This window comes from Eurosta solidaginis, chromosome 1 (genome assembly GCF_040869045.1).
Source record: "Eurosta solidaginis isolate ZX-2024a chromosome 1, ASM4086904v1, whole genome shotgun sequence".
NCBI classification, from domain to species: domain Eukaryota; kingdom Metazoa; phylum Arthropoda; class Insecta; order Diptera; family Tephritidae; genus Eurosta; species Eurosta solidaginis.
Window position 1 is genome coordinate 37,781,993 of NC_090319.1, and position 25,821 is coordinate 37,807,813.

Genomic DNA, 25,821 nt, shown 5'->3' on the forward strand with positions numbered 1-25,821 from the left:
TTTAAATGCATAAAGTGCCGTCGAGGCCGTCTTCACCCTCTCCTCCATGTTGTGCTTCCACGACAGCTTACTGTCTAGGATGATTCCTAGATATTTTGTGCAAGGTTTTAAATACATTTTAAAATCGTGTGAATTCTTGGCACTATTTAAAAAAAAATGATGTGCTGTTAAATGAAAATATACACAAAAATTCGAAAAGTTTTATTTTTGAGCCAGCGACTTTTACTTATTTTTTGTTTTTATGAAACTTTTCGGCAGAGAATTTAGAATGCAAAGTTGAAATTTCCGTTTCCCTTTTATGCGTTCCGACGCTTTGATATCTTCTTCAGGGAGTCTGATAACTTTATTAAAAAAAAAAACATTGTTTAGAAAGGTTCTGAACCTTAAAGATTAAGGCCTTAATTTACAAAATGTTGAAATTATTTGTTTAAAACTTGGCAATTTTGTATGGGTTACATATGTATGAAATGCACTATATATATTTACATACATTGTGGCTTACATACAAATAAACAAAAATATATTTATATTTTGAAAGCAGCGCGTGCCTCGAAAAATTGTCTTTAGTTTGTGTGCAGCTGGCAACATCGGAACATTTGCCGAATTGTAAACGAGTAGTAAAAAAAAAATAAAAATTTGTTTGCTTAAACAATGAGATATATTTAACAAATTTAAGCCAAACAAAATCATGCAATAAAAAAAAATAATTTATAACAGTTAAATTTGTAATAATTTGAATAAGTTGTAATAATCAATAAGATTATCGATTGAGGAAGCAAAAATATCGATGCGATAAGAAAAATCGTGTGCACATAGTATGAATATATACATACCCCTACAAACAAATTTACGATCAGTCGCGTTTTTGTGTGACTTACGAATCAGTGCAAAAATAAATCCCATTGAAAATTTTATTAATATATATGAATGGCAAAACGCAACCGACAGTCCACGACGGCAAATACATATGTGATTTCCAAATTTTTTTGAAACTCAAGCAAAAGTGTGTGTGATTTTGTGAAGAACGTTTTTATATACATAAATCTATAGAAGAAAGTGATCGTAATAAATTTCCGATCTACTGAATAAATAATTAAATTAAATTTAAGTTTATTCGAGGGTTGCCTTATAGGGTTTATATTTTGCGCCTAGTAATGAAAACACAGTCAAATATTAAGGAAAATAGTTTTATTGTTTTTTAAAATATGCTCCATCCAAATCGAAACACTTCTGCATTCGCTCGAACCAATTTTCAAAGCACTTGTGCCACTCAGAAGAGGCCACCTCTAAAACGAGATGTTTGAAGGCTTCTACAGCTCCTTAAGGCAGCTCCTTAACGTTGACCTCACATTTTTATTTTTTTTTTGATGTTCGGGAATAAAAAGAAATCATTAGGTGCCAAATCAGGGCTGTAAGGCCCATCAGTTCGACCTTTTGAGTCCTCAAAACCTCTCTTGTGTGAATCGATACGTGAGAGCTCGCATTGTCTTGGTGAAGAATGATTTTCCTTCGGCGGTTGGGTTTCCTTATTCTACAAAAACTTTTGGCAAAGAAATGGTTCTATACCACTCAGAATTGACCGTTTTAAGTTTATCTAGTGACCAGATTTTCCGAAAAAATAGGTGACCATTTGCTTTGAGGTGTTTCTTGCGCGAACAACTTTTGTTGGATAAGGCTCATCTTGGAACACCCCCATACAGTCGATTGCTGCTTTGTTTTGGACCCATATTCATATATCCAAGATTCGTCACCTTTGACGATGTCACAGACGTGTTTCGATCCACCACGGCTAAATTTCTTCAAGATTTCTTTACACCCTCGAAACGAGTCCTTTTTTGGGCAATTGTCATATTATGTGCTATGCAACGAGAACAAATCTTCTTTACGACCAAATGTTCATGCAATATTGAATGTATGCTGGTCTCACTAATGGTCAAGAATGCCTCTATCTCGCGATATGTCACATGATGATCTTGTGTTATCAATTGACGCCCAGCATCGACTGTTTCTGGCACAACCGCCATTTTTGGATGACCTTCACTAAATTCGTCCTGCAAAGATTGACGGCCAAGTAGGAACTCGTTGTACCATCTTTTCACAGTGGCTAAGTGTGGTGATTCAACACTAAAAGTAGAAGTAAGTGGATTGATGCACTCCTGTCTCGATAATCCTCGTCGAAAATCGTAGTAAATCATCGCATGAAAATGTTCACGGGTTGTTAATTCCATTTTTAGGCAATATGAATTTTTAAACTCCCTATAAATAAACACAAATAAAACTCGTAAGTGAAAACGTTATATGCAAGTTTATGCCAAAAAATGCCAAACTTTACGATAAAAATATTTAATTACAGCTAAGCACATGTAGTGTTGTCAAGGCGCAAAATATGAAATGCAACCCTCGTAGTTGGCATAATTAAATATACAATCTTAAAACGTTCATCATATTCCCATTTGTCAAAAAATAAATAACGAATTAAAAGCAACAACAAAAATTAAAAAAAAAGTTTGCTATCCAGACATGTACATATGTAGCAAAAAACAGCAAGAATTCCCGCACCAGAAAGTTTTCACATGTCTCTGGATTATTCGCTATTCACACTATGCTGCCGGCATGATGGTCCTTATCCGAATATAAATTCTGCACGCTCCGGTACTGATACCTTAAGGAACTACCCGACGGTCCTGGGAATTCGTATAAAGTATCGTAATTTTCTCTTTGTTTTCTTTGTCACTTGATATTGGTTGCGGCTGTCAAGCGCATCCCCTTCTACAGCATTTCGGTCAATTGGAAACGCTTTCCAGGAGCTCCTGCCTATGAGTAAGGGCATCCGCATATTCAGTATTAAATTTTATATCGATGGACTTGTCCGGCAAACTCTGAGCCCGCTGCGATACCGGTAGACAGAACGCAAATCTACCTTAGAAAGACACCAGTTTCATATTCTATAAATTTTTAAAGATCGGACAACTTTCCGAAGGTATATACCGATGTACGGTAGATACCGATGTACAGTTTCGACTGAGAAATGTTACTAAGAGTCACAGATACGAACGAATAGGAAAACATCAGAGAACTGAAACCGCTCGAAATTATTTCTGTGATCACATATATAACATAAGCGATTATTGCCAATGACCACATATACGGTATCGTGAACAGCGAGCCCTAAAATATCGAGCCTTAAGTTCGATAGTAGCCTCGAGGCGAGGCCATTTGGTTTTTGGTGCCAAAAAGCTTGCGCTGTAGGCTTTGATAAAACGTACGAATTTGCAACCGTTTGCTTTTTTTTTTGCATCGTGCCGCTAGACCGTGCCTCCTGTAGCGAGGAGGCTGGTCAGATCAAAAGTTTATTTCATTGGTTCGAGTGAGAGGCTCTGTCAGATATTGTTGTCCGCCTTAGCCGTATCCTACAGAGACTCTTCGCACCTAGCAGCGAGGGTACGTTTGCTGATATATGACGGCATTTCTTAGTTGTTAGCCCCCAATAGCCGCGAGTCCTGATACAATCCAGCAACTCATTTAACTAGTCTTCTTAGGGGTAGCCCAAAGCGCGCCCTCTGCAACAAGTATTAGCTTTAGCTGAACTCGTGCTACAGATCTGGGCGGAAATTTCAGGTAGACTTAATCAGCGCATTTGATGACCATGAAGTCTTGAAGGCTTTCAAGCGAGTCAATGATTGGGAAAAGTTTTGTCGCGCTTTACTGTTAAATGTCCTCTTGATTATCTTCTACTTTATACCTTCTTTTGTAGAAGTCTTTGTATTTTGGTTGTTCATTATTTTCGAAGTCATTGTCCTGGTTGTTGTCTCCGTCTCCGTCTCTGTCAGTGGGACATCCGTTTGAGAATCGCTTGTGTTCTTCTTGTTGTTGCAGCGATAAAGACACTCCGCGATGTTAATGGTCATTTGCCGGATATAGATACAGTACGTTCCGGCAACAAGCATCATTAACGTATAAGACCTACCATCTCGGGAACGATTTAATATGCCCACATTGAGCCTTCTAGGCCATCCCGCCTACAACCCCCTAGTTCCATGGGAAACTTGAGATCACCAAAGATTCGGCTGCTAAAGAAACAGGATTCACCTTGGGTAGGTGAGGTTGTCAACTGGGTTGGAGAAGCTATGAATTGCGCTACACAATCCCATGAGTCAATTGGGTGTTTTTGTTGCCTCTTATGACAGGCATACCTGCCGCGTAAGTAAGCCAGGAGTAAGAACTCGTCATCTGCGTACTTGAAAAACCATTTTTGATGCTTTAGATGATTCTACATTTGAAGATAAAAAACCATCTAACTCCATGGAGCATGAGTTTATCTAACTCCAATTTCACTATCCCATTGAACCGACACCTTTTCAAAGGACTACCATGAGATGATATTGATGACAGTGCTTGCAGTGTTTTCCAGGCTGATACTCCTTTCATATGGCACTCTTCGGAACTAGGCCCAACCTTATTGACTATATGACCATTTCACATCGCCCCAACTCCTCCTCGTGAACTCAATGTGTGTCCATATACATTCATAAATGTAAGAGAAATCGCCTGGCATAGATGACCGATGTTGTGCTGTATTGTATTCATTCCGCTTAACAACCCCATGAAGTTTTGAAGACAGTTTTAATAAGAATCATATATTTTTTCCCTAACATATCAAAAGTGTGTTGTGAAATACTCTCAGGCTTGGTAATCTTCTGAAAAGGCGTATTAATTGAAAAAAAAGGAAAAACAATTATCTAAACTAAAAAAAAAACTTACATTAATACAAGAAAAATGTCGCACGTCGACTACGAAGCGCACAATTATATATGCTACACTGTGCCGGAGTATCCCGGTGACGACGATCGAGTTAATGTAGATAGTTCTACGGAAACTCCATACGACAGTATGGACTCACATAACACATCCGACACGGAGACTATGGTGCCGCCGACTGAAACACAAGTTTTTCGAAAACAAAAACAACAACGTAGATATTACAGAAAAATGTACATGCCGGAAATTGTACCTACAGAGCGGCATTCCATGCTGATACCGTTGTCAACACCACAGTTGGGGTATTTTGTGACCTGCGCGCCTAGTCCATACTTCAATACACCCTACCAGCATTTGTGCTATAGGTTTGATATATTCCTTTTTTATTTTTCCCTCCTACCCTACACGATTACGATCATCGCAGTTTAAATCGGGGATTGTAAATAACTGTGATTCGTCAAAGAAAGAAAAATGAAAATAACTGCTATTTTTACAGATTTTTGTTTCGCTTGGAAAATAAGAGTTATTTTTAAGTTTTTTTTTTTATTTCAATAGAAAAATAACAGTTATTTTTGGAATTTATTATTTCTCTCAGAGAACAACAGTTATTTTTTGGAGTTTTTTACTTCAGATTTAAAATAATTTTCGATCTTTTCATTTCGCTCGAAAAATAACAGTAATTATTTAAATTAATTATTTCGATCTCAAAACCAGCTGGCGAAGAACATAGCATTAACAACTACAACCAGGTCATTCTTGACATCCTTCCATTGGATATAGTTGGTTATCGAGCGGCGGCAACATCAGCCCTGCGTTTAAGGGAGTTGTCGTGTTGGAACAACAAGACCACAGGACACTCAAGTATACTAAACAAATACAGTTTTCTTCCTCCTAGCACGGATCGCTGTGTAACCACAACAGTTGCGGAAACCAACTTTAAGATAAACATTCCCAGCAGGGATGACTGGACGGAGTCGGATAGGTGCCTTGCTATTGACAGCAGCATTTCCATATACACGGACGGCTCCAAGCTCAACGGAGCTTCACCTCCAGCTCTCCTTCAGACTACCCGACCACTGCAGTGTATTCCAGGCAGAAGTTGCAGCCATAATGGAAGCCGCAGCGGCAGCCAAGCTGCTATAAAATTTCTTGGCTCCTACTCGTTCAATTCTGAACTGGCACTAAAAGTTTGCCGATCTCTTCAAGAGATGGTTCCACAGAACCGTGTACACGTCACATGGGCCCCTGGACATAGAGACATCGAGGGAAACTGCATTGCAGACGAACTTGCTGGGCAGGGTACAAGCAGGCAGGTTCTTCCTGCCAAGAACGCTTAGGTATGCCCCTGTCCACATGCAAGCTAATGCTAAAAGAGCACATCCACCGTCAAGCCGACGAAAGATGGCTACAAACACCGGGGTATCGAACAGCGAAAAAAACCTGGCCTAAATGGGATCCTAAAAGATCCCGTCACGTGTACAATCTAAGTAGGGATACAATTACCACACTTGTGGGGGCACTAACTGGTTATTGCCTCATAGGTAGGCATGCATAAAGGTTAGGAGCGCCTTATCGTCGATGCTGTAGGAGTTGTAAAGAGAATGAGGAGGAGGAAACGGTGGTTCCTCATTTGCAACTACCCAGCACTAAGCGGAGCAAGGCAGCGTTTTCTGGGTGCTCCATTTCTTGATAATCTGAGCCAGGTTGTGGAGCATGACGTCAAGGACCTGGTAGCTTTCATCAGGTCGTCAAAATGGTTCGAAGAGGAAAGGTAACCGTGTATTTTCGTGGTATCACAACGGACCCAATACTACTGGCCTACGTGTGCCCTCGGGCAGTCAACCTAAGCTAACCTAACAACTACAACGACACTCATTGTCTCGGGGCAGCTTGAGCGCACACCATACGGCCATGAGTATAGTGTCATCAACTATTGCACGAACAGTTTACGTAGTTCCCTACCTGCGCTTCGATGGGTCTCCTTGAGCCAAAATTGAGGTAGAAAGTTCGCGCAAGGGGGCTCAAATGGCAGACGAGGCGATAAACGTGCACAGCCATGGTTCCAATGATCCGTAATATACAAATCCCAGGAGCTGCCAGATCGCTGTAATATTTTGATGGTGTAAGTAGAAGCCGTGACTAAAGCAGAAGGAACACAGAAGGAAATAGCTTAAACTGCAGCCGCGTCAAGTTTCACAATGACACCCAAGCAGCAATTAAGACAATCTAACATAGGAAAACATTTAAAAGTTTGTTAGATTGTAGGAAATCGCTAGAAAGAATTGGTTCCCAGGGTATATGGAAATAGATGGAAATTAAAAAGCGGATAAGGTAGCCAAAAGCATCGAGTCTTGTATCGGTAGATGTCCCAATCAGATTGAATGAGGTTAAAAGAAAGCAAAAGTAGCACACGATCGGCGTGAAATAAATCGCGGGGCTGCAACGTGCCGAAGATCATGTGCAAGTTTTACAACCTTATGCTAGCAAAGTTATTCTTATCATTGAAAGTTGGCACTGTATACTCATAGTGGCTGTTCTGACTGGACACTGGCCTTGTGAGTGATAGCATGCCCTGCGCTCGCCAAGCTAAGACTACTACAATTAGGCAGCTTTAAAATTTAGAGGCACCAAGTAGCATATGTTCTCAAAAGCTTCTAGTATTTGGCTAGAGAACGGATTTATTTTAAAACATAGGTCCTGGTTTCTGATAGGGCTTTTCAGCTTGGCCTTTGAGCAAATTTCTGGTAACACTATGGACTCATTCAGTGTATGTGAGGTCCTCACGGACCAGCCAATTCAACCTAACCTACCGACGAAAAAAACTCGAAAAATCGCTATTACAAAGCAATTATCATAGTAAAACCGCCATCTGTTACGATCCCTGATTTAAATCACAATCTCTGTTAGAATAATTGATAAGTAATTATTTAATTGTTGTTGTTTTTTTTTTTAAATTTTCCTTACAGAGAAAAAGAAAACGATCGCAATCGTCGCGCTGTTAGCTATGCTGGTGCCGAACCCAATCTAAGTTCATTACCTCGCGCTGCTCCACGTCGTATCTCGCTGATGAAAGAACCCCCACCACCGCCGCCACCAAAACCATTACAACACAGTCTGTTACAAAATACTGTTGCCATTTCACCATTACCCGCGAGTAAATATCCACAATCCGATTATAATTTGATACAGAAAACTGACTCGAATAGCACATTAACAGCACCAATTCAATATCAGTTGCCAAATGTGTACGTTAATGCTGATGAGACTGTAACAACAACAACAACAACAACAACATTAATAAAAAATAATTCTGTAAGCAGTAACAACAACAATAATTACTCGTCACTACTCTGTCATGGTAAATCGGTGGCGGCGTCGAGTCCGTTGGCTATGCGTAAGCGTGAGAAACTTCTGCATCGTTTTAGTGACGCTGCTACATTGGGGCGGAAGTTGAAGAAGAAGAAGAATACAAATAGAACGTGCCGTTCGATGACCGAACCCATTGAGATGCTAGCTGATCCGGTCATAGAAGATGAATTTTTTGTAAGTATATAAAGTATTAGAATACTTATGTATATGTGTTTCACGCTTTTGTTAGCGATGAACTGTGAACTTTACTATTCGATAAGGTCGACATCTTGTAGATACATAGTTTATTACCTTGGAAGTGCTATCGGATACCCTTTTTGCGGAAAGTTGACGTTGAAGTAACAATCTAAACCAAATACAAGTAAGGAAGAGACTGTCTTCGGCTGTGCCGAAGACTTCATACCTTTCATGAATGGGGCTGAACAATAATCTTATCCCATTCGTAATCTCCAAATAATGCGCTGTATAAGATAAGAAATATATAGTGAACAGATGTACATACCTAAACGATTTTAAGGTAAATATAAAAAATGGCAACAAACCCCCTTATCTGAACGATCGGTTGTATGGGATATATATTATATATAGCTCCGATCGAAATGATTTTTTCATGAAATCTTCTATGGTATATTAAAATATATATAACCGAGTTTCACGTTTATAGTTTCTAAATTAAGGGAGAAATGGCCAAAAATCTTTCTATCTGAACGATCGGTTGTATGGGATATAAATATATATAGCTCCGATCAAAGTGATTTTTTTCAGGATATCTTCTATGATATATTAGAATATATATCACCGAGTTTCACGTTTATACTTTCTAAATTGTGGCAGGAATGATCAAAATCGTCTTATCTGAACGATCGGTTGTATGGGAGATATATGTTATAGAGGTCCGATCCTACCGGGTCCGACAAATCAAAATCTCAAAATTTGAGGAACTAGTTTGCGTTCAAACAGACAGATGGATGGACAGACGGACGGACAGACGGACAAACGGACGGACAGACGGACATGGCTATATCAACTCAGTTCGTTGCCCTGATCAAGTCGGTATACTTAATGGTGAGTCTATCTTCTATATTTCTCAACGTTACAAATATCGGAACAAAGTTAATATACCATTTCATGTTCATGAAAGTTATAAAAATCGAAATGATACGATTTGCTAGAAAATATGACACAAAATTAGTTTAAGCAATGAAATTCTTTCACATAGTAGGGATGTGAGAGTGGTAGAAGTGGTACAGGGAGAGAAAAACAAGTGGAAAAGGCAGGGATAGGTAGAGTTAGAACTAGGAACAGAGAGAAGGAAGTAAACGTAAGGTACAGACAGAAATAGAGGTAATGTGGCGAGGCAGGTGGAGATGGACATGGAACTACAAAAGCAACGGTAGATATCATGAGAGAGCGTGGAATGGGAGGTGGAAGTTTAGATTAGAGAGAGATAGAGGAGAAGCGCAAGACAAAGGGTGAAAGAAGAGGAAGTGGGAGGAAAAGCGGTTGAGGAGTGGATATGAACACCAGCGAGTTAAGGGGCTTAGAATACATCCGCGAGGTAGGCCTGTGTAGCGCAATCCTTTCAAGCGTTTGCCAGCGCAATATAAAGCTTCTGCTAAAGCCAAACTCCTTCAATAGTTGGGAACTACTGTTGTTTCTTCATTTACGGCTGTTAGCCACAAAGCTGCACGGCTGTTGGAAATCCACCGGCGGTTCTCTTTCGAAGTTAGGGTTCGTTAACGCTGCGCTCAACTGCAAAGTGGTAGTCTAATTTTACGACGACAGCTGTAAATGAAGAAGCAACAGTGGTTCCCAACTATTGATAGCGTTTGGCTTCAACAGCTTCTCCAACCCAATTGTCAACCTCACCTATCCGTGGCGAATCCTGTTTCTATAACAGCCGAGGCTCTGGCGACCCCGAGATCCTTATGGATCTAGGGGGTGGGAGTGCTGGATGGTCTAGAAGGTTTTATGTGGTCCTACCAAATCGTTACCGAAATGGTCGGGCTAGTACCATAATGGTGCTTGTTACCGGAACGTACCGGATCTGCATCCGACAAATGACCATGAACATCGTTAACACTCCTCAAGATCTTCTGGGAGAGTCCTTATCGCTACAACAACAACAAACTTCGCACAGCAGCCTGTTCCACGTGAGTTTAGCATGATCAACATTTCATCGTTCAGAAAGTTATCACTCTACCACTCATTATGCGTGGTGTCTGCCGAAAGCGCATAAAGCTAAGAAACCTTGGGTATTGTGCTATATTCATTTCTATTTAATTTCTACATAACTCCATTCTGCACCAGCAGGAGTAACCATTGTTACTGATCGCCAATATGGGCTCGCGGCTTTCAAAGTTTCTAGATATTTTGCGTGATGAATTGTGGGCCGGATCGCAAAATATCTAGAAATGTTGATCCAGTGTTGACACTATTGCCTCATCGTGTGACGCCTGTCACTGGGGAATCTTCAATCCCTGATAAAGCTTCGCATTCAGAACCGCGACGACATGTCTTCTGATAAAGTTTGAACACTACTCACACCGCGAGGCGGAAATGCTCAATGTATTTTAGATTTACTCAGTCGTAAGAGGCGACTAAAATACCAAATTGATTCGAGGGGTTGTGTAGCGTAACCCTTTCAAGGGGTTGGCAGCGCAATAGATAGCTTCTCCAACCCAATTGTCAGCCGCACCTACCCGTGGCGAATCCTGTTTCTTTAACAGCCGAGGCTGTGGGGACCCCAAGTTACTTATGGATCTATGGGTTGGGAGGGCGGTATGGCCAAGAAGGTTTCATGTGGTCATACCAAATCGTTCGCGAGATGGTCGGGCTAGTACCTTAATGATATTGCGAAACGTACTGGATCTGCAACCGGAAAATGACCATCAACATCGTTAAAACTCCCTAAGACCTACGGGGAGTGTCATTATCGCTGCAACAATGACAACAAACGGGGTGGATAAGAAAGAATATTTTTTAATTATGTAGCTAAACCAAAGCTCGGGCGGTACAGCGTACGACGGGTCTGCCAACCACTCGTGAAAGGCACCACCTTGTCGTTAGTGTGTGACCTTAGCCGAACTCCATAGCGCGGAGGCAACGAATAGGCTTAAATGCTACCACCGATTTTTTCAGCGATATGAGAAAGGGTGGGCTCGGTGACGTAGAACTGCCCAGCTCCACGAGGGAGTGACAGCTGATTACCACAGAACATGCCGGCAAGCGAGATGATGGAGGACGTGAGTGTCACCCACTGGGTGGTAAACAAAAGGGAGATAACATTAATATGCCACATTTCTTGGAGGCACCAAAAGAAGGCAGCGCTTTGACTGCGGTTATTCTGGTGAGAATGAATGACGTGGCGAAGCAGCTCTTAGTTTTACGCTAATCGATCGTAGTAAATCCTTTGGGCAGTTGTCTGCGGAGAGGCGGAGATCTGTGCAAAAGATGCCTCTTAGTTCCATGATGAAGATGTTGAGGGACAAACCGAGTAAAATTCTTTCATCGTTCGGGTACGTGGGATGACAGAACGGGATTAGGCATTCATCTCACGAGTCACTCCATGTAAAAGGTCGCTCCTTACTTTGCTGGTGACGATGCGAATCGAATCGAGCTCGGGCATAGTCGAACCTTAGCGCCCAATTGTCGTAGGGAAGGTGGATTAGTTGAGAAAATAGAGTAGGCGACATTTTTCAGAACGTCTGACTACACCCTTACCAGGGTTATGGGAAAAAGTAGCTGTTAGTCGAATATGTATAACTATCTTCAGCTTTCTCCAAGACTCTGTCAGTGTATCTGTGTATCTCACTGTAATTAATTTAACGCAACTGTAGCAATTTTCATCTGGGACTGTGACTGTACTTAAGCCACGGCTCACAATGACGTTTTCTAATACTTAATCACAATTACGGCTATTCTCACAGAACAATAATGAGACAAAGTGAATCAATTATTTCTTAAGTTGGGATGTTTTCTACTGCTAGATGTCGCAGTCGGCGGATAGCAGCAAGTAGGGGCGTTTTCTTAGTCGCCTATACAAAAATTTCACTGCAATTATTGCTTCTCAGTCGCAGTCCAAATCACAGGTCCTTTGGTTCATATTATTGCAGCTAATTTTTCCTGTGATATCATTCAGTCACGGCGATTTCATTAAATCTGTGGCTGCCATTAAATGCGATATTTTAGTCGCTGTGAAAAAGTCACAGATAAACATTCATTTCAAACCCTGAAATGCGATAACTGTTGCACAATTACCATTTATAGAGGAGGAGCAGCGTTTTCAGCAACTTCGCTCAGAATACGAAACAGTCTTAACACTCACTCTTCAAGATTGCACAGTCATTTAAGCTACGTCTTCAGATCATCTCTTAATAAAACTTATATAACACCATTTTCCCTCTGGTCCCACACCCTTGAATGAAGTCGTCTGTTTAATGTTCAAAACATTTTTATTCAAAATAAATTATTATCGGTTTTTGACTCCACATTGCTAGTTGTAACAACATCAAACACTTTGGCGGCTTAACTTTTACCACACCATAGGGCACTTACATGTCTTCATTGCTTTTTGCGCATGCTCACCAATTAGATTAAAATATACCCAGAAGGAGAAACAATAGAGATAAAGTTATTACTACTACGACGAATATGGTTCTTTATTGACTTAGGTAAGCACAAATTTTGATACCAGTACTCGTGATTCAACCTACGGGAATAGAGTGGTTAATACTTACCAGTCGCGTTGAGAATTGTTCGCCTCCAACGTCTCTATACCGTCTGTGTACCCGAACAGTTCTCTAGATTTGCCATTCTTGTGTTTTGAGAGGCTCTTGTAGACAGATTTTTGTCAGAAATTGCGAACTCTTTTCGTTTTTGTTCCTCCAGCTTGACGCTTATGAATCCCTATATGTAATTCCAGGGGTTGTTCAGGAATTTTTGGTCTGCTCAAGTTTGAATAGGAATCTATAAAATTTTATCTTTCAGAAATACAAAATTTATTGCATTTTAGGGAATGTTCCGCAGGGATTCCCCATCAACGTAAAATTGTGGTAAACGCCCCGTCATACAGTAGTCGATTTGGGCACTATAATGGAGGAAAACATATAACTCACATAGCAAATTTGATATCTTCATTTGGATTTTTTTTAATTCAATTTAAATCTAGGAATTGAAATGGTTGAAAACCTAAAAAATTTCGAAAAATTTAAGAAAATTTATTTTAAATATTTTAATATTTACGTATTTTTTAATTATGGTTCGATATTTATGTTGCAAATTTTGTTTTAATTGTTTTTATTCAATTATACACTCTTCAAAAAAAAATTTAAGCGTTGTTAAAAAAAAATGATTTTTACTTAAAATTTTGTTTTTCAATTTCATATAGGCACGTTAAAAAACAATTATTCGCAAAATGAGCTATTAAAAAATAAATAAATGTAAGGCGCCATAACCTCCGCAGAGATTTTAGGCCGAGCTTCTCTTCCAATTTGCGTCGTGCTCCTCTTGATTTTCCCTACAAATTGGTCGGACGGGACCTACATGTTTTATGCCGACTCCGAACGGCATCTGCAAGGCAAATGAGTTTTCACTGAGAGCTTTTCATGGCAGAAATACACTCGGAGCGCCTGCTTAACACTGCCGAGGGGAGACCCTGCTTAGAAAAATTTTCATCTAATTGAAAAACATTTTTTCTAAAATTTTGTATGTTGCTTTGCCAGGGGTGTGAACCCAGGGCATACGGTGTGGTAGGCAGAGCAGGCTACCATCACACCACCGTGGCCGCCGTATGAGCTATTAGTGTCAAAAAAAATGTAACTTTTTTCTTCATAATTTTCCATATTTCTTAATTTTTATATTTTTAGACGCGGTTCTTTTTAAAATACGGAAAACAACTAAAAATGAAAATAGTTTTGTATCTATTTTTCTTTTATTATATTTGTTTTTGAATAGAATTATAGAATTTTTGAAAATTATTTTTACATCATTTTTTTTTTAATAAAATTGTTATGCTTAAACATTTTTTTTTAATTTTTATTTTAAAAAATTTACTTTACAAAAAAAAAAAATAATAAAAAAACTGAATTTGTCTTGAAGTTTTTTTTATCAAACACATTAAAAAACATTTATTTGGTATTCGGTCTATCAAAAAATATTTGAAAATGTAAATTTTTTTTTAAATATGCCAGTATGAGTTATAAATTACAAAAAGATGTTTAAAAAATTTAAATAGTTTTGTATCCATTTTTCTTTTATTATTTTTGGTTTTTGAATGAAATTATAAAATTTTTATAAATTATTTGTATGTTGATTTTGTTTTTAATAAAAATTGTTATGCTTAAAATTTTTGTTTTCAATTTTCTCTTAAAAAATTTACTTTCCTTAAAAACAAAATTATAAAAAACTGAATTTATCTTAGATTTTTTTTTATTTAACACATTAAAAAACAATTATTTGGTATTCGGTCTATTAGTGTAAATTTTAATTTTAAATTGAAACAAAAAAAAATATATTTGAAAAATTTTTATTTTTTAATTTTTAAATATGCCAGAATCAGCTATTAGTGTCTGAAAAAATTTAACTTTTTTCTTCATAATTTTCCATATTTCTTAATTTTTATATTTTTAGACGCGGTTCTTTTAAAAATTCGGAAAACAACTAAAGTTACAAAATATTGTTTTAAAAAGCTAAGAATAGTTTTATCTCATTTTTCTTTTACTATATATTTTTTTTAAGAATATTATAGAACTTTTAAAAATAATTTTTATGTTGTTTTTTTTTAACAAAAATTGTTATGCTTAACACATTTTTTTCCATTTTTCTTTTATTATATTTGTTTTTGAATAAAATTATATATTATTCTTTTAAATAAAAATTGTTATGCTTAAAACATTTTTTTTATTTATCTCTTAGAAACTTACTTTTCTTAAAAACAAAATTATAAAAAAACTGAATTTCTCTCAAAGTTTTTTTTTATCATACACATTAAAAAACAATTATTTGGTATTCGATCTATCAGTGTCAATTTTAATTTTAAATTGAAAAAAAAGAACAAAAATATTTGAAAAATTTTCAAATTTTTTTTAAGTATGCCAGGTTTGGAAGTTAGTTGAAGTAAAAAATTCTTCCCTTATTTAACTTTGAAGTTAAAACTTTTTGAAACTTGCGAGGCCAAATCGACCACAGTGCGACACGAGCGCCCACAGCTTTGATATGACAGTCGCTAAGTAATTTTGGAAGACTTATCAATACTGTTGGAAAGTGCAGTGACAATTATTTATATCTACATACTCATACATACATATTGTTTCGGTATGGTGTTTGTAATTTCCCTTAATACAAATTTAATGAAATTTGTGTTTAGTTTTAATTCACGGGTCGCAATTGAAAGAAGTGTGCGCCTAGTCGGTAAACGGAAATGTGATTTAGAATTTTGGAAGAGATAAACGTTTAAAATATGTTTTAGACAAATTGATAACAAATAGAGGAAATGTGTTGACTTTGGTAAATCTATATATTAGTGCAGTGAACTTTCAGCATAGTGAATTTTTTTTTGTATAAAAAATAAAATAAAATAAAAAAAATAAACAACAATAATAAAAATAAAAAGCTAAATAAAAATAGAAAATATATGTAGAAAAAAAAAATAGTTTTAATACAACTTTGTGCTTAAAACAATTTTTCGATTATCATTTTCGGAACATGTCAATCAGTAAAATAGTTCAGAAGCATTCTTTTTTCTAATACTTTCCACTAAAATCAATTCACATTTTCATTCGATTTCATTTCGAGTTGTAAAATGAAAATTTTGTTTGACGAAGAAAATTCTCATGAAATATTACCCAAGTATTTTAAAGAGTCGCTTGTTATATTATTTGTATCTTTTTATGATAGATTGTTTCAATTATTTCAAGTATAGTTATGATTAAGCGTTAGAAATAAATGAGGGGGCGTATAATTTTGTGTATCAATGTTTTTTTAACGTTTAAACTCCCATTCCATGTTGAGTTAAATCAAAAAGCTCCGCACAGTGGGACATTTATTAAAAGTTTTTGACAAAATCTAATGCTTAAGAAACTTTGCTAAAATACTACGAGCATATATTAAGAAAGATCCAAGAATATCCAAGTTCAAACATCATTTATACAACTGTAGATTTTCAACTATAAAAATACTTTTACCTTATATTGCGTCCTTACCTGACTCTTAACTATGCTTCAAGTCCATGGCCTCTAACTCACCGGAAAGTTACTTAAAAGTCGATACCAAAATGCCGAATCGCGTATGATTTTTCAATTTGTGTCGATCGCTGCGCCACCTAATGGAAATTTTTACTACTTTTGTGTATTGTCTTGGTGCTATGATGTAAGTATGAAGTTTCAAGATTACTGAAAAATCGATCGAAACATTGTCCTCTTTTCGTACGATTTTTCGATGTGAACATCTCGCTCAGAAGCAGTTTTTTATATGCATAGAACAATTGCTAGGCTATGAAGAACGTTTTAAATTTAAAGTTCCTAGCTGTTATAAAAATTTTCAAAATAACTCGACCCGTGCGCCCTCGAGCGGCATTTTTCTAAGATCTAGATTAGCGAAGTCTTATCAGTTTATCAATGTTACTTAATAAAGCGATAACCTTTTTCTAAGTTTTCAATATCGAAAGAGTAGGCGATTTTATGGTAATGTTTTGTTCTTTTTGTATAGCAATCTATTCTAGATCCAAACAAAACCAATGTAAGAGGGATAATGGCATTAGGTAAAGATCTCAAAATTTTTCTTTGGGCTAACGTGCTAACGGACGGAGAGATAAACGGATATGGTTCAGTCGAAATCTTTCCCGACGCTGATAATTTTGTTATGTTGAAACCTTTATCTATTGATTGAAAATTTTAAAGGCGCAAATTGTTGGTTCTAGTGAAGTTTGATGTATATAAATTGAAGTGCACGTCTAAGATTAAGACTTGCGGGACTATTTCTGGAAAGTGAAGAGATTATTAAGAAATTCAGGAGTTTATAGTCTTCTTTCGGAATTCGACGAGGATCTTTCTGGAATCATTTCGTACTCGTTTGTAATAATTTTGGACTGACTTTGATATTATTATTGTGTATCCAATTTGGAACCTTTTTGTAATGATCTACTTCGGTGTTATTTTTGGATTGTATTATCGATTATTTTGGAATCTTTATTATTTTAGAACGGCTTTGGCACCATTACGGTACTATGTCAGGAATATTTCATCATCATTTCCGTATAATTTTGGTACTTTTTCAGACGAACTTCGACTGCTCGTTATCGATAACAACATTTTAGTCTAGCTATCGGTTTTTGGTGTTTTATCGAGTTCTCTGTTTATTATTGGTTTGTTGTTGTTGTTGTTGTTGTTGTAGCGATTAGGTTACTCCCCGAAGGCTTTGGGGAGTGTTATCGATGTGATGGTCCTTTGTCGGATACAGATCCGATACGCTCCGGTAACACAGCACCATTAAGGTGCTGGCCCGACCATCTCGGGAACGATTTATATGGCCACATTGAACCTTCAGGCCATACCTCCCTCCCCACCCCCAAGTTCCATGAGGAGCTTGGGGTCGCCAGAACCTCGTCTGTTAGTGAAACGGGATTCGCCGCTCGAAGGTGAGGTTGACAATTGGGTTGGATAAGCTATATATTGCGCTACACAACCCCTTGAATCCCTATTATTGGTTTCTTATCGGTTTGTTATCGACGAGCTATCGATATGTTATGAACTTAATGCACTTTTATCAGTATCTGTTTAACAACAACCCTATTAGTCGCTGATATCGCTGGTATGGCTACAAATCGATAACACTCACTTTACAAACCGATAACACGTTATATCACTTGTTGTCGATAACAAAATATTAACACTTCGATAGCTACGGTTTCTGTTCCAATTTCGGTTTCGGGTTCTAATCTTTCTTACCGTCTCTCGTACAAAGCACATTGACTAACACTGTTAATAGCGGAGCACCGAAACAAAAGTATGACGTTATAAAAAATATTCAAAATATAACACTCACTTGTGTGCCTCTCGCTCTTTTGACACTTAAACTTTTTCTGAATTTATTCGGTACAGTTTTAGTATGATTTGTAAAACTCGGCTACATAATTTGTTTTTGGTATTCAGGTCAATAAATTGGTATTAAGATGTAATTGAAAACTTAAATCGACAAGGTAATGGAAATCAACAAAAAAAAGACAACAAAAAAATTGATTAGCTCATCGTTTGACAGATTAAAAGTGTTAACGTAGGGCGTATTTCTAAGTGTGTCATATCAGTGATGGCTCATAGACAACACAATCAACACAAATTTAAAGGGTGTTTGAATAGCGAGGGGAGATTTTTTTAACTTTTATAAATGTTTTGTTCAGAGACCTATCTTAATCTGATATCTTAAAAAGTATTTTTATTTTATTAAAATTTGGAAAACGCAGGGTGGGGCAAGTAAGTTGAATAAGTGTGTAGAAAAATTTAATATTTTAACAATGATAATTGACTACTCAATACTCAAGAATAATTTACAAATTTAGAAAAAGGCTAATACCAAAAAAAAATACTTTTATATTAGTTTGGGCCAGTTTTTTGTTTATTTTTGGTTAGTTCTTGAAATAAGGGTTTAAATCAGTGGTCGGCACGCCATAGTTCAATTGAGCGATAATTGCTTCACATATATTCCTCTCCAGCGTTCAGTCGTTAGCGAGACAGCAACGAATAAACACTGTGCACGGCTGTAGAACAAATGTTAAGATTCCCTGTGAGAAATGTTATGATGCGGAAACGCAATTTCTGGGACGGCCTTTCCGTAGTCATGGTTTAAAAATGTTAGATTTGTTATAGGTAATCAATAGGGCGGGTCGATTTGTGGGGAGGCAAAAAAATCGCCCATTGCTCTGTGAAAATCATATTCTAGGGATCAAAATAAGAAACTTTGCCGAAGTAACCATACCTCTAAATCGAATTCTGATATCCCCCCCCCCCCCCCCAAGGTAGGGGTAAATTTTGAAAAATCCCACTTTGACCCATTTAGAGTGCTCCAATCGAGTCCAAATGTATGACCGACCCCCACTAACTTTGGAGGCCCGACCCACCGATGCCACCCGACCCGACACCCCCTGGAACCCCCCCTGGGGTTTCACCATACAAACATTTAAAAAAATCGTCGGTTTTGCACTTTACATGCACTTTACCCCCAGGGGGTTCCAGGAGGTGTGCCACTGGCATCGGTGGGTCGGGCCTCCAAAGTTAGTGGGGGTCGGTCATACATTTGGACTCGATTGGAGCACTCTAAATGGGTCAAAGTGGGATTTTTCAAAATGTACCCCTACCTGGGGGGGGGGGGGGGGGACATCAGAATTCGTTTTAGAGGTATGGTTACTTCGGCAAAGTTTCTTATTTTGATCCCTAGAATACGATTTTCACAGAGCAATGAGCGATTTTTAAATCGACCTGCCCTAGTAATCAATATATATTTTAACAACAGTTTCAATTAGAACTCCATTTCTCCTGAGCCTAAAAAACTTGAACTTCTACTCTGCAAAATATACTATAGAATGTTTAAAGTAACTTGGCAAAATAGTCAAAAACTTAACGAAGAATGACTCTTTATTTTTTTTTACGTCAGCCATATATTATGAAAACATTCTGTACTTCTCTGATTGCCACACCCGGATTAGTTTAGGAGATATAATGTTTTAAGCGAGTGATCGCCACTAGTTTTGCGCTATTTACCGTGTCAAACTTCTTTGACAATCAAAGCTTCATGTGCATTTACATAAAACAATATCGGTTGCCCTTCCAAGCGACTATAACTTGATGAATTAAGGGACTTGGGAATGTTTCAATATATTTCTGAATCAAAAATCAAAATTTGCAAAAAATTTGATAAAACTGTTTTGCTCGTTGCCATTTTAACTTTAATTTCCTACTGGGATGCTCATGCTCTAGCTCTCACTAATACCCTGACATTTAAATTTTTGCCGACTACTGGTTTAAATGTACGTTCCAAACTTTTTAGATATATATTAAGTCCCGAAAATTTTTCGAAAAAATTTCAAATTTTCAAAAAAGCTTTTTCATGTTTTCAAAATCCCGAAAATTTTTCAAAACCATTTCAAAAACCAAAAAGTTTTAAAAAAGTTTCGAAAAATATTCCAAATTTGTTTCACAAATTTAATCAAAGAACCGAAAATGCATTTTTATAGCCCATTAAATAAAAGCCTGCCAAAGTGCAACTTTCAAGTGCCTTTTTTACCCGATTAAGGTTAGTGGTTACTTCAAAACAAGTAAGGACTATCTTTGACTGTGTCGAAACCTCATACCTTTCATGAATGGAGCTGAACAATGATGTGTGGAAATTTTAAAAATTCATAAAATCTGAACAATCAGTTGTATATATGACCGAACTTGAAAGTTTTTTAGACAAAAATGTAAGCTTTATATGTTATCACCCTGTGAAATTTAAATATTCTAGCTGCTAAAATGAGGAGTAAATGACTAAAACCCTCTTTTTCGAAATATCGGTTGCATGGAGGATAGTGGTGGATCCACGGGAGGAACTGGGGGAGATAAGCTGAAAAACTTCAGAATGTCAATTTCTGTAAATCGACTAAGCCTGTACCTGGAATATGTATGTGGATATAAGTAAACTGGAGTTAATTTCCATGAATAAACATTGCCTTAAATAACCACAGTATACATTTTTCTATATAAAATATGAGGCGCGATATACCCCCGAAGAGAATTTATGTGCTTCTATTAATTTTTCCAAAATTGTAGGGACTGGCTCACATGCTTTTCACCGCCTCCGAACGAGATTTGCTAAGGCAGATGAATTTTCACTGTGAATCTTTCTATTGCAGGAATACACTCGAAACCACTGCCGAGTGCCAAGCCCGCTAAGAAAAAGTTTTCGAATTGAGAAAACTTGTTTCCAAACATTTGATGTTGCTTTGGCCGTGACTTAAAGCCAGTACTTTCGGTGTGGTAGGCGTATAAGGGAAAATCGAAATTCGCAAATTTAATTTCACACGTGTCCCGTTTGTTTTCGAATAGACGTATTTAATTTTTTTTTTTTGTTATTTTAACAAATCTTGATACAAGAACTACTAACGGTAGTATTTGCTAAGAAAAAGTTTTCGAATTGAGAAAACTTGTTTCCAAACTTTTGATGTTGCTTTGGCCGTGACTTAAAGCCAGTACTTTCGGTGTGGTAGGCGTATAAGGGAAAATCGAAATTCGCAAATTTAATTTCACACGTGTCCCGTTTGTTTTCGAATAGACGTATTTAATTTTTTTTTTTTTGTTATTTTAACAAATCTTGATACAAGAACTACTAACGGTAGTATTTGTTTTTTTTTTTTTTTTTTTTGTTTTAATATTAATAGTTTCGCTGAAATTTCACCTGGTTGATTGGTGTCCCGTACAAACGGATGCTTTTTTTTTTGCAATTTTTCACACACATATTCAAATATTTCAAGAGCAGCTTTCTATTTTTATTAAGATATGTATCACACAATAATAATAATACCTTGTCTGAAAATGTTATAACTTTTCTTTAGTTAAGGGCTAAACACGAAAAAAATATGTGCGATTTGTGCCGTACTAACCGTGGAATGCTCCAGTAGCAATTATTGTGAAGACCGGGTGAAATATTATCTCTACGGTGGGTGCTTCAACGCTACCTCCCTTTAAAAAGACGTAGACGATTTCCCTCTAGAATCTGAGCACTCTATGAGCATTGGTTACTAGGTTGCCCTCTTCGCTGTGACAGAAATTTGAACCGGATCAATTGGACACCCAAATATACTAGCTAACCAAATTTCATCAAGATATTTCAAAAATTGAGGGACTAGTTTGCGTTCAAACAAATAAACAGACGGACGCACGCAAAACAAACAGACGGACATGGCTAAATCAATGAAGCTCATCATCCTGATCGTTTCATTTTACTTATTGGTCTATCTCTTCTCCTTATTTCATTAAAACTTTAGTCTTTACGAGCTGGTTTCAGGCCCCAGTTTCTGCAAACTATTCTCTTACACGGGTAGTAGGCAGTATCGGGTTTCTCTATCCTTATTTTAATACTAGAGGGCTCTGCGCCATTCAATTAAATGAAATCGAATGATATTTGTTATGTTGCTGAAGAATATATGATCTGCCTTGTGCGCTTTATGAGGGCCCGATTTATATTCTTCTAGGCGGATGTCATTTAACGCTGACAGAAAAAGCCCTTTCTCGACTTCGTATGCTACTGCCTTTACTACATAACTAAGAATCTCGATAAGTCTCTCCGATGCTCCTATTTCTATAATGCATGTCGTTGTCACCTAGTCTATGTCTATTTGTATAGTTCTTTTCTTCAAAAGATTGGTTTGAGCCAATACCATAGATGGATGCTCAATTTCGCATTTAGAAAATACATATCTATGTTTTGGAGGCTAACTTCGAAGATCGGGAAAATCGCTAATTTTTTATGGATCAATTTGAACAAAAAATTGTGTGTGGTGTAATATCCACGTCTGGATGAATGCGCTATTTCGAACCTCGAAAGCTAGTTTCTATGTTCTCGAGGCTAACTTCGAAAAACGCGGAAATTACTAGTTTGCTTATGGAGCAACTTGTTGAAAGGATTGGATGTCCCATTCTGAACTTCGAAAGACAATACTTACATGTATTTTGGAGGCTAATTTCGAAAAACGCGGAAATCATTTGTTTGCTTATTGAAACTTTCTTAAAAATATTTATTTGGTCAACCAGTCATGGATGAACGCTAACTTCAAAAAATGAGAAAACATTATCTTTGCTTATGATTCATGATTTTGACGTACGGTGGACTTGAAGCCGTTCATTTAAATGATGATGTTGCGTGTCTTACGAATTTGTCCTTTTTAGTTCTCCTCGGGTTGCTTTAGCGAGCTTTATGTCGAAGTAGACGCAACTTACTTTTTAAAAAATAAGTACATGGTTTTGATTTTTGACTAATTTTCTGCAAAATGTCCCACTGTGCGTTACTCATCTACATTAGTTTAAAGTGTTTTAGAAATTTTGTAGAAAAATGAAAACAAGTACTCGAAAAATCTGCTCTAAGTTAACTACATGGCTTGTACTAAATGAAACACCCTTTAAAAATTGCAAAGTGCACACACATGCAAACAAACATCTGTGTTAAAGAAAATATAAAAACCAATATACGATGAAAATTCAAACAAATCATGCGAGTACTGGGGCGCAACCCCAAGCCAGTTCATGGTAGTAGTTAAAAACAATCAAAATACATACAAACGCCCACTAATTGGCTTATTACTTTTGTTATTTCTGTGTTCGTTGCGTTCAAAAAAAAAAAAAACAAAAAACCATTCAATAACAATACAGCGCTGCGGCTGTCATTCGTTTACGACAATTCGCGAGTGAAAGTGCCAAAAGAAATGCGGTTAACATGATAAATATTTTAAAATTAACATATGTATGTGCCAATCATACATACATACATACAAAAGTGAATATTTTATTTATAAACGAGACTTTGATTATGTGTTGTTAGTGCTTAAAAAGCACACACTCCAAACAAGAGCCCTGCTGAAGATCACTTCGAAAATATTGCCTACATTTAGGCAGTAAAGATAATCACCAACACACACACGCCCATCCAAGCAACCAAAGCTTTATACAATGAGACTTCTAAAGAATAATTCGCGGCGTCAAAGTTTCAAAGCAAAACAGCGCCGAACTGTGTTACCACCACAATCTGCCGCCATACGTCGTGGCGGTGTTGGTGTTAATACAATCAATACACAAGCGCGTTACATACGCGCAGGTTATACCCCCACAGCTTTCATACGTAACGGCATCATTGGCGGTGGTGAAGGTCCCGGTGCAAATGGCCTCTATCAAATTGATGATCGTATTTATACAACAACAAAAATGTTTTTACGTGATGGCTATATGTATCCACGACAGGCCGGTCAACCGATGGATCCACGTTATCCATATGAGCTACATGAATTTCCAGAGGAAACTGGCGCTGCTGGTCTACAGCTGGTGTCGACACCTAAGGTGCATATATCTGGTGAATATTTGAGTAGTAGTAATGCCTCTACCAGCGCTGCAGCTAGTGCGGCAGCTGCCAAATGCAGTGATGAGAGTAAAAATGCTTCATTGAGTAGACGTAATATTCGTAAGGCGGTGGCAGAAATAAATTTAGCAAATGAAGTTTATTCGATGCAAAAGCATTGTCGTTCGCGTAGTAATAGTTTGGGTCGTAAAATGGCCCATGAGTCTGTGGGCGGTGTTAGCAGCGTCGATAGAGAGTGCAAAGAGCCAACTTATATACGTAATGTTGGCGATCTGTTGCATGCCTTCGGGAAACGTGACGAAAGTGAAAAGGGTTCAATACACTCTACGGTTTCGAATCGACGTAGAAAGAAGGTAAGATGGCATGTGTGAGCAAAACAAAAACTTGAAAAATAATTTTTTTTTTGTGAGCGTAATGAAAATCTGAAAAATTAACTGTTATTTTTCGAGTGAAATTAAAAACTCAAAATATAATTATTGAAGTGATTTTTATAATAAAACTTATATGTATTACGATTCCTGATTAACACTCATTTTAATTATTTTAATTTGTTCAAAAATAATTTGTTCGACTGAGCTCCTACATTTTAGCTACTTACCCCGCTCATTTCTCTCCTCCATGACCCCAAACCCAGAGAATGGAGTTTTATTGATTCATTTTGTATATTGGAGCGAAAATGACACTGAAGATGGCACAACGCTGAAACCTGTCTACAAACCAAATTTGACAAGGGATAACGGAATCGTTCTAATATACATCAAGTTTCAATGACTTAGAAATCTCTAGAAATTCCAACTAGATTCCATACTCATACTTGAGTTAATCTTGGTGACCTCGGTGTAGTTTGTATTCCGTTATCAACTCCGATCTTGCCTCTCTTCTAATTCCTATATGAAACGATGGTACTAATTCTGCCCTCAAACTTTAATTTGCGAAGATAATAAGCTATTGCGGAACTTCTTGTCCCCGCAAGTAGATTGACGTACTGCAATATTCTTGCTAAGTACCTGTTGCGATCGTAGATCTTCTGATGAGCTTCCCACCACACTACAGAGCTATCATCGCCTCATACAGTCAAAGCACCACCTTCGCCTTGAGTCCCCATTTCTTAGTATACCCTTGATAGAGAGAACTCATAAAAACTGTCTCTAATGTGGTGTGATGGTAGCGTGCTCTGCCTACCGCGCCGAAGATCCTGGGTTCACCCCCCGGACAAAGCAACAAATTTTTTCTAAACAGGGGCGCCCCTCGGCAGTGTTTGGAAATCACTCCGAGCGTACTTCTGCCATGAAAAGCTCTCAGTGAAAACTCATCTGCCTTGCAGATGCCGTTCGGAGTCGGCATAAAGCAAGTAGGTCCCGTCCCGCCAATTTGTAGGAAAAATTAAAAAGGAGCACGACGCAAATTGGAACAGAAGCTCGGCCTAAAATCGCGCCGTAAATTATCGCTTACCTATACTACCTTCATTGGTGTCAATCCACTCGAAATGTTCTTTCCTCAAAGGAGAAATGCACTCATAGAGTAGCTTTCGTTGCAAAATTTTTCTGAGATTTTACCTTAAGTAGCTTATTTTCTTACACCAACACGGAGGAAGTATCTTCT

The 25,821-nt window shown here is 37.4% G+C and overlaps 1 protein-coding gene across 7 annotated transcripts in view; it reads left to right on the top strand.

Annotated features, from left to right (window-relative positions):
* Nucleotides 1-25,821, top strand: part of pyd (polychaetoid) — a 174,418-nt gene that overhangs the window by 41,131 nt on the left and 107,466 nt on the right. For 4 of the 7 annotated variants that reach the window (XM_067786932.1, XM_067786921.1, XM_067786983.1 and 1 more), the window contains exon 3: nucleotides 7,725-8,301. In XM_067786932.1, the coding sequence (XP_067643033.1) occupies nucleotides 7,725-8,301 (577 nt within the window). Of the gene's footprint in view, nucleotides 1-587; nucleotides 1,004-4,663; nucleotides 5,124-7,724; nucleotides 8,302-15,246; nucleotides 15,634-23,198; nucleotides 24,573-25,821 lie in introns of those variants that run through there. The other 3 variants (XM_067786951.1, XM_067786943.1, XM_067786958.1) reach the window with 3 other exon arrangements.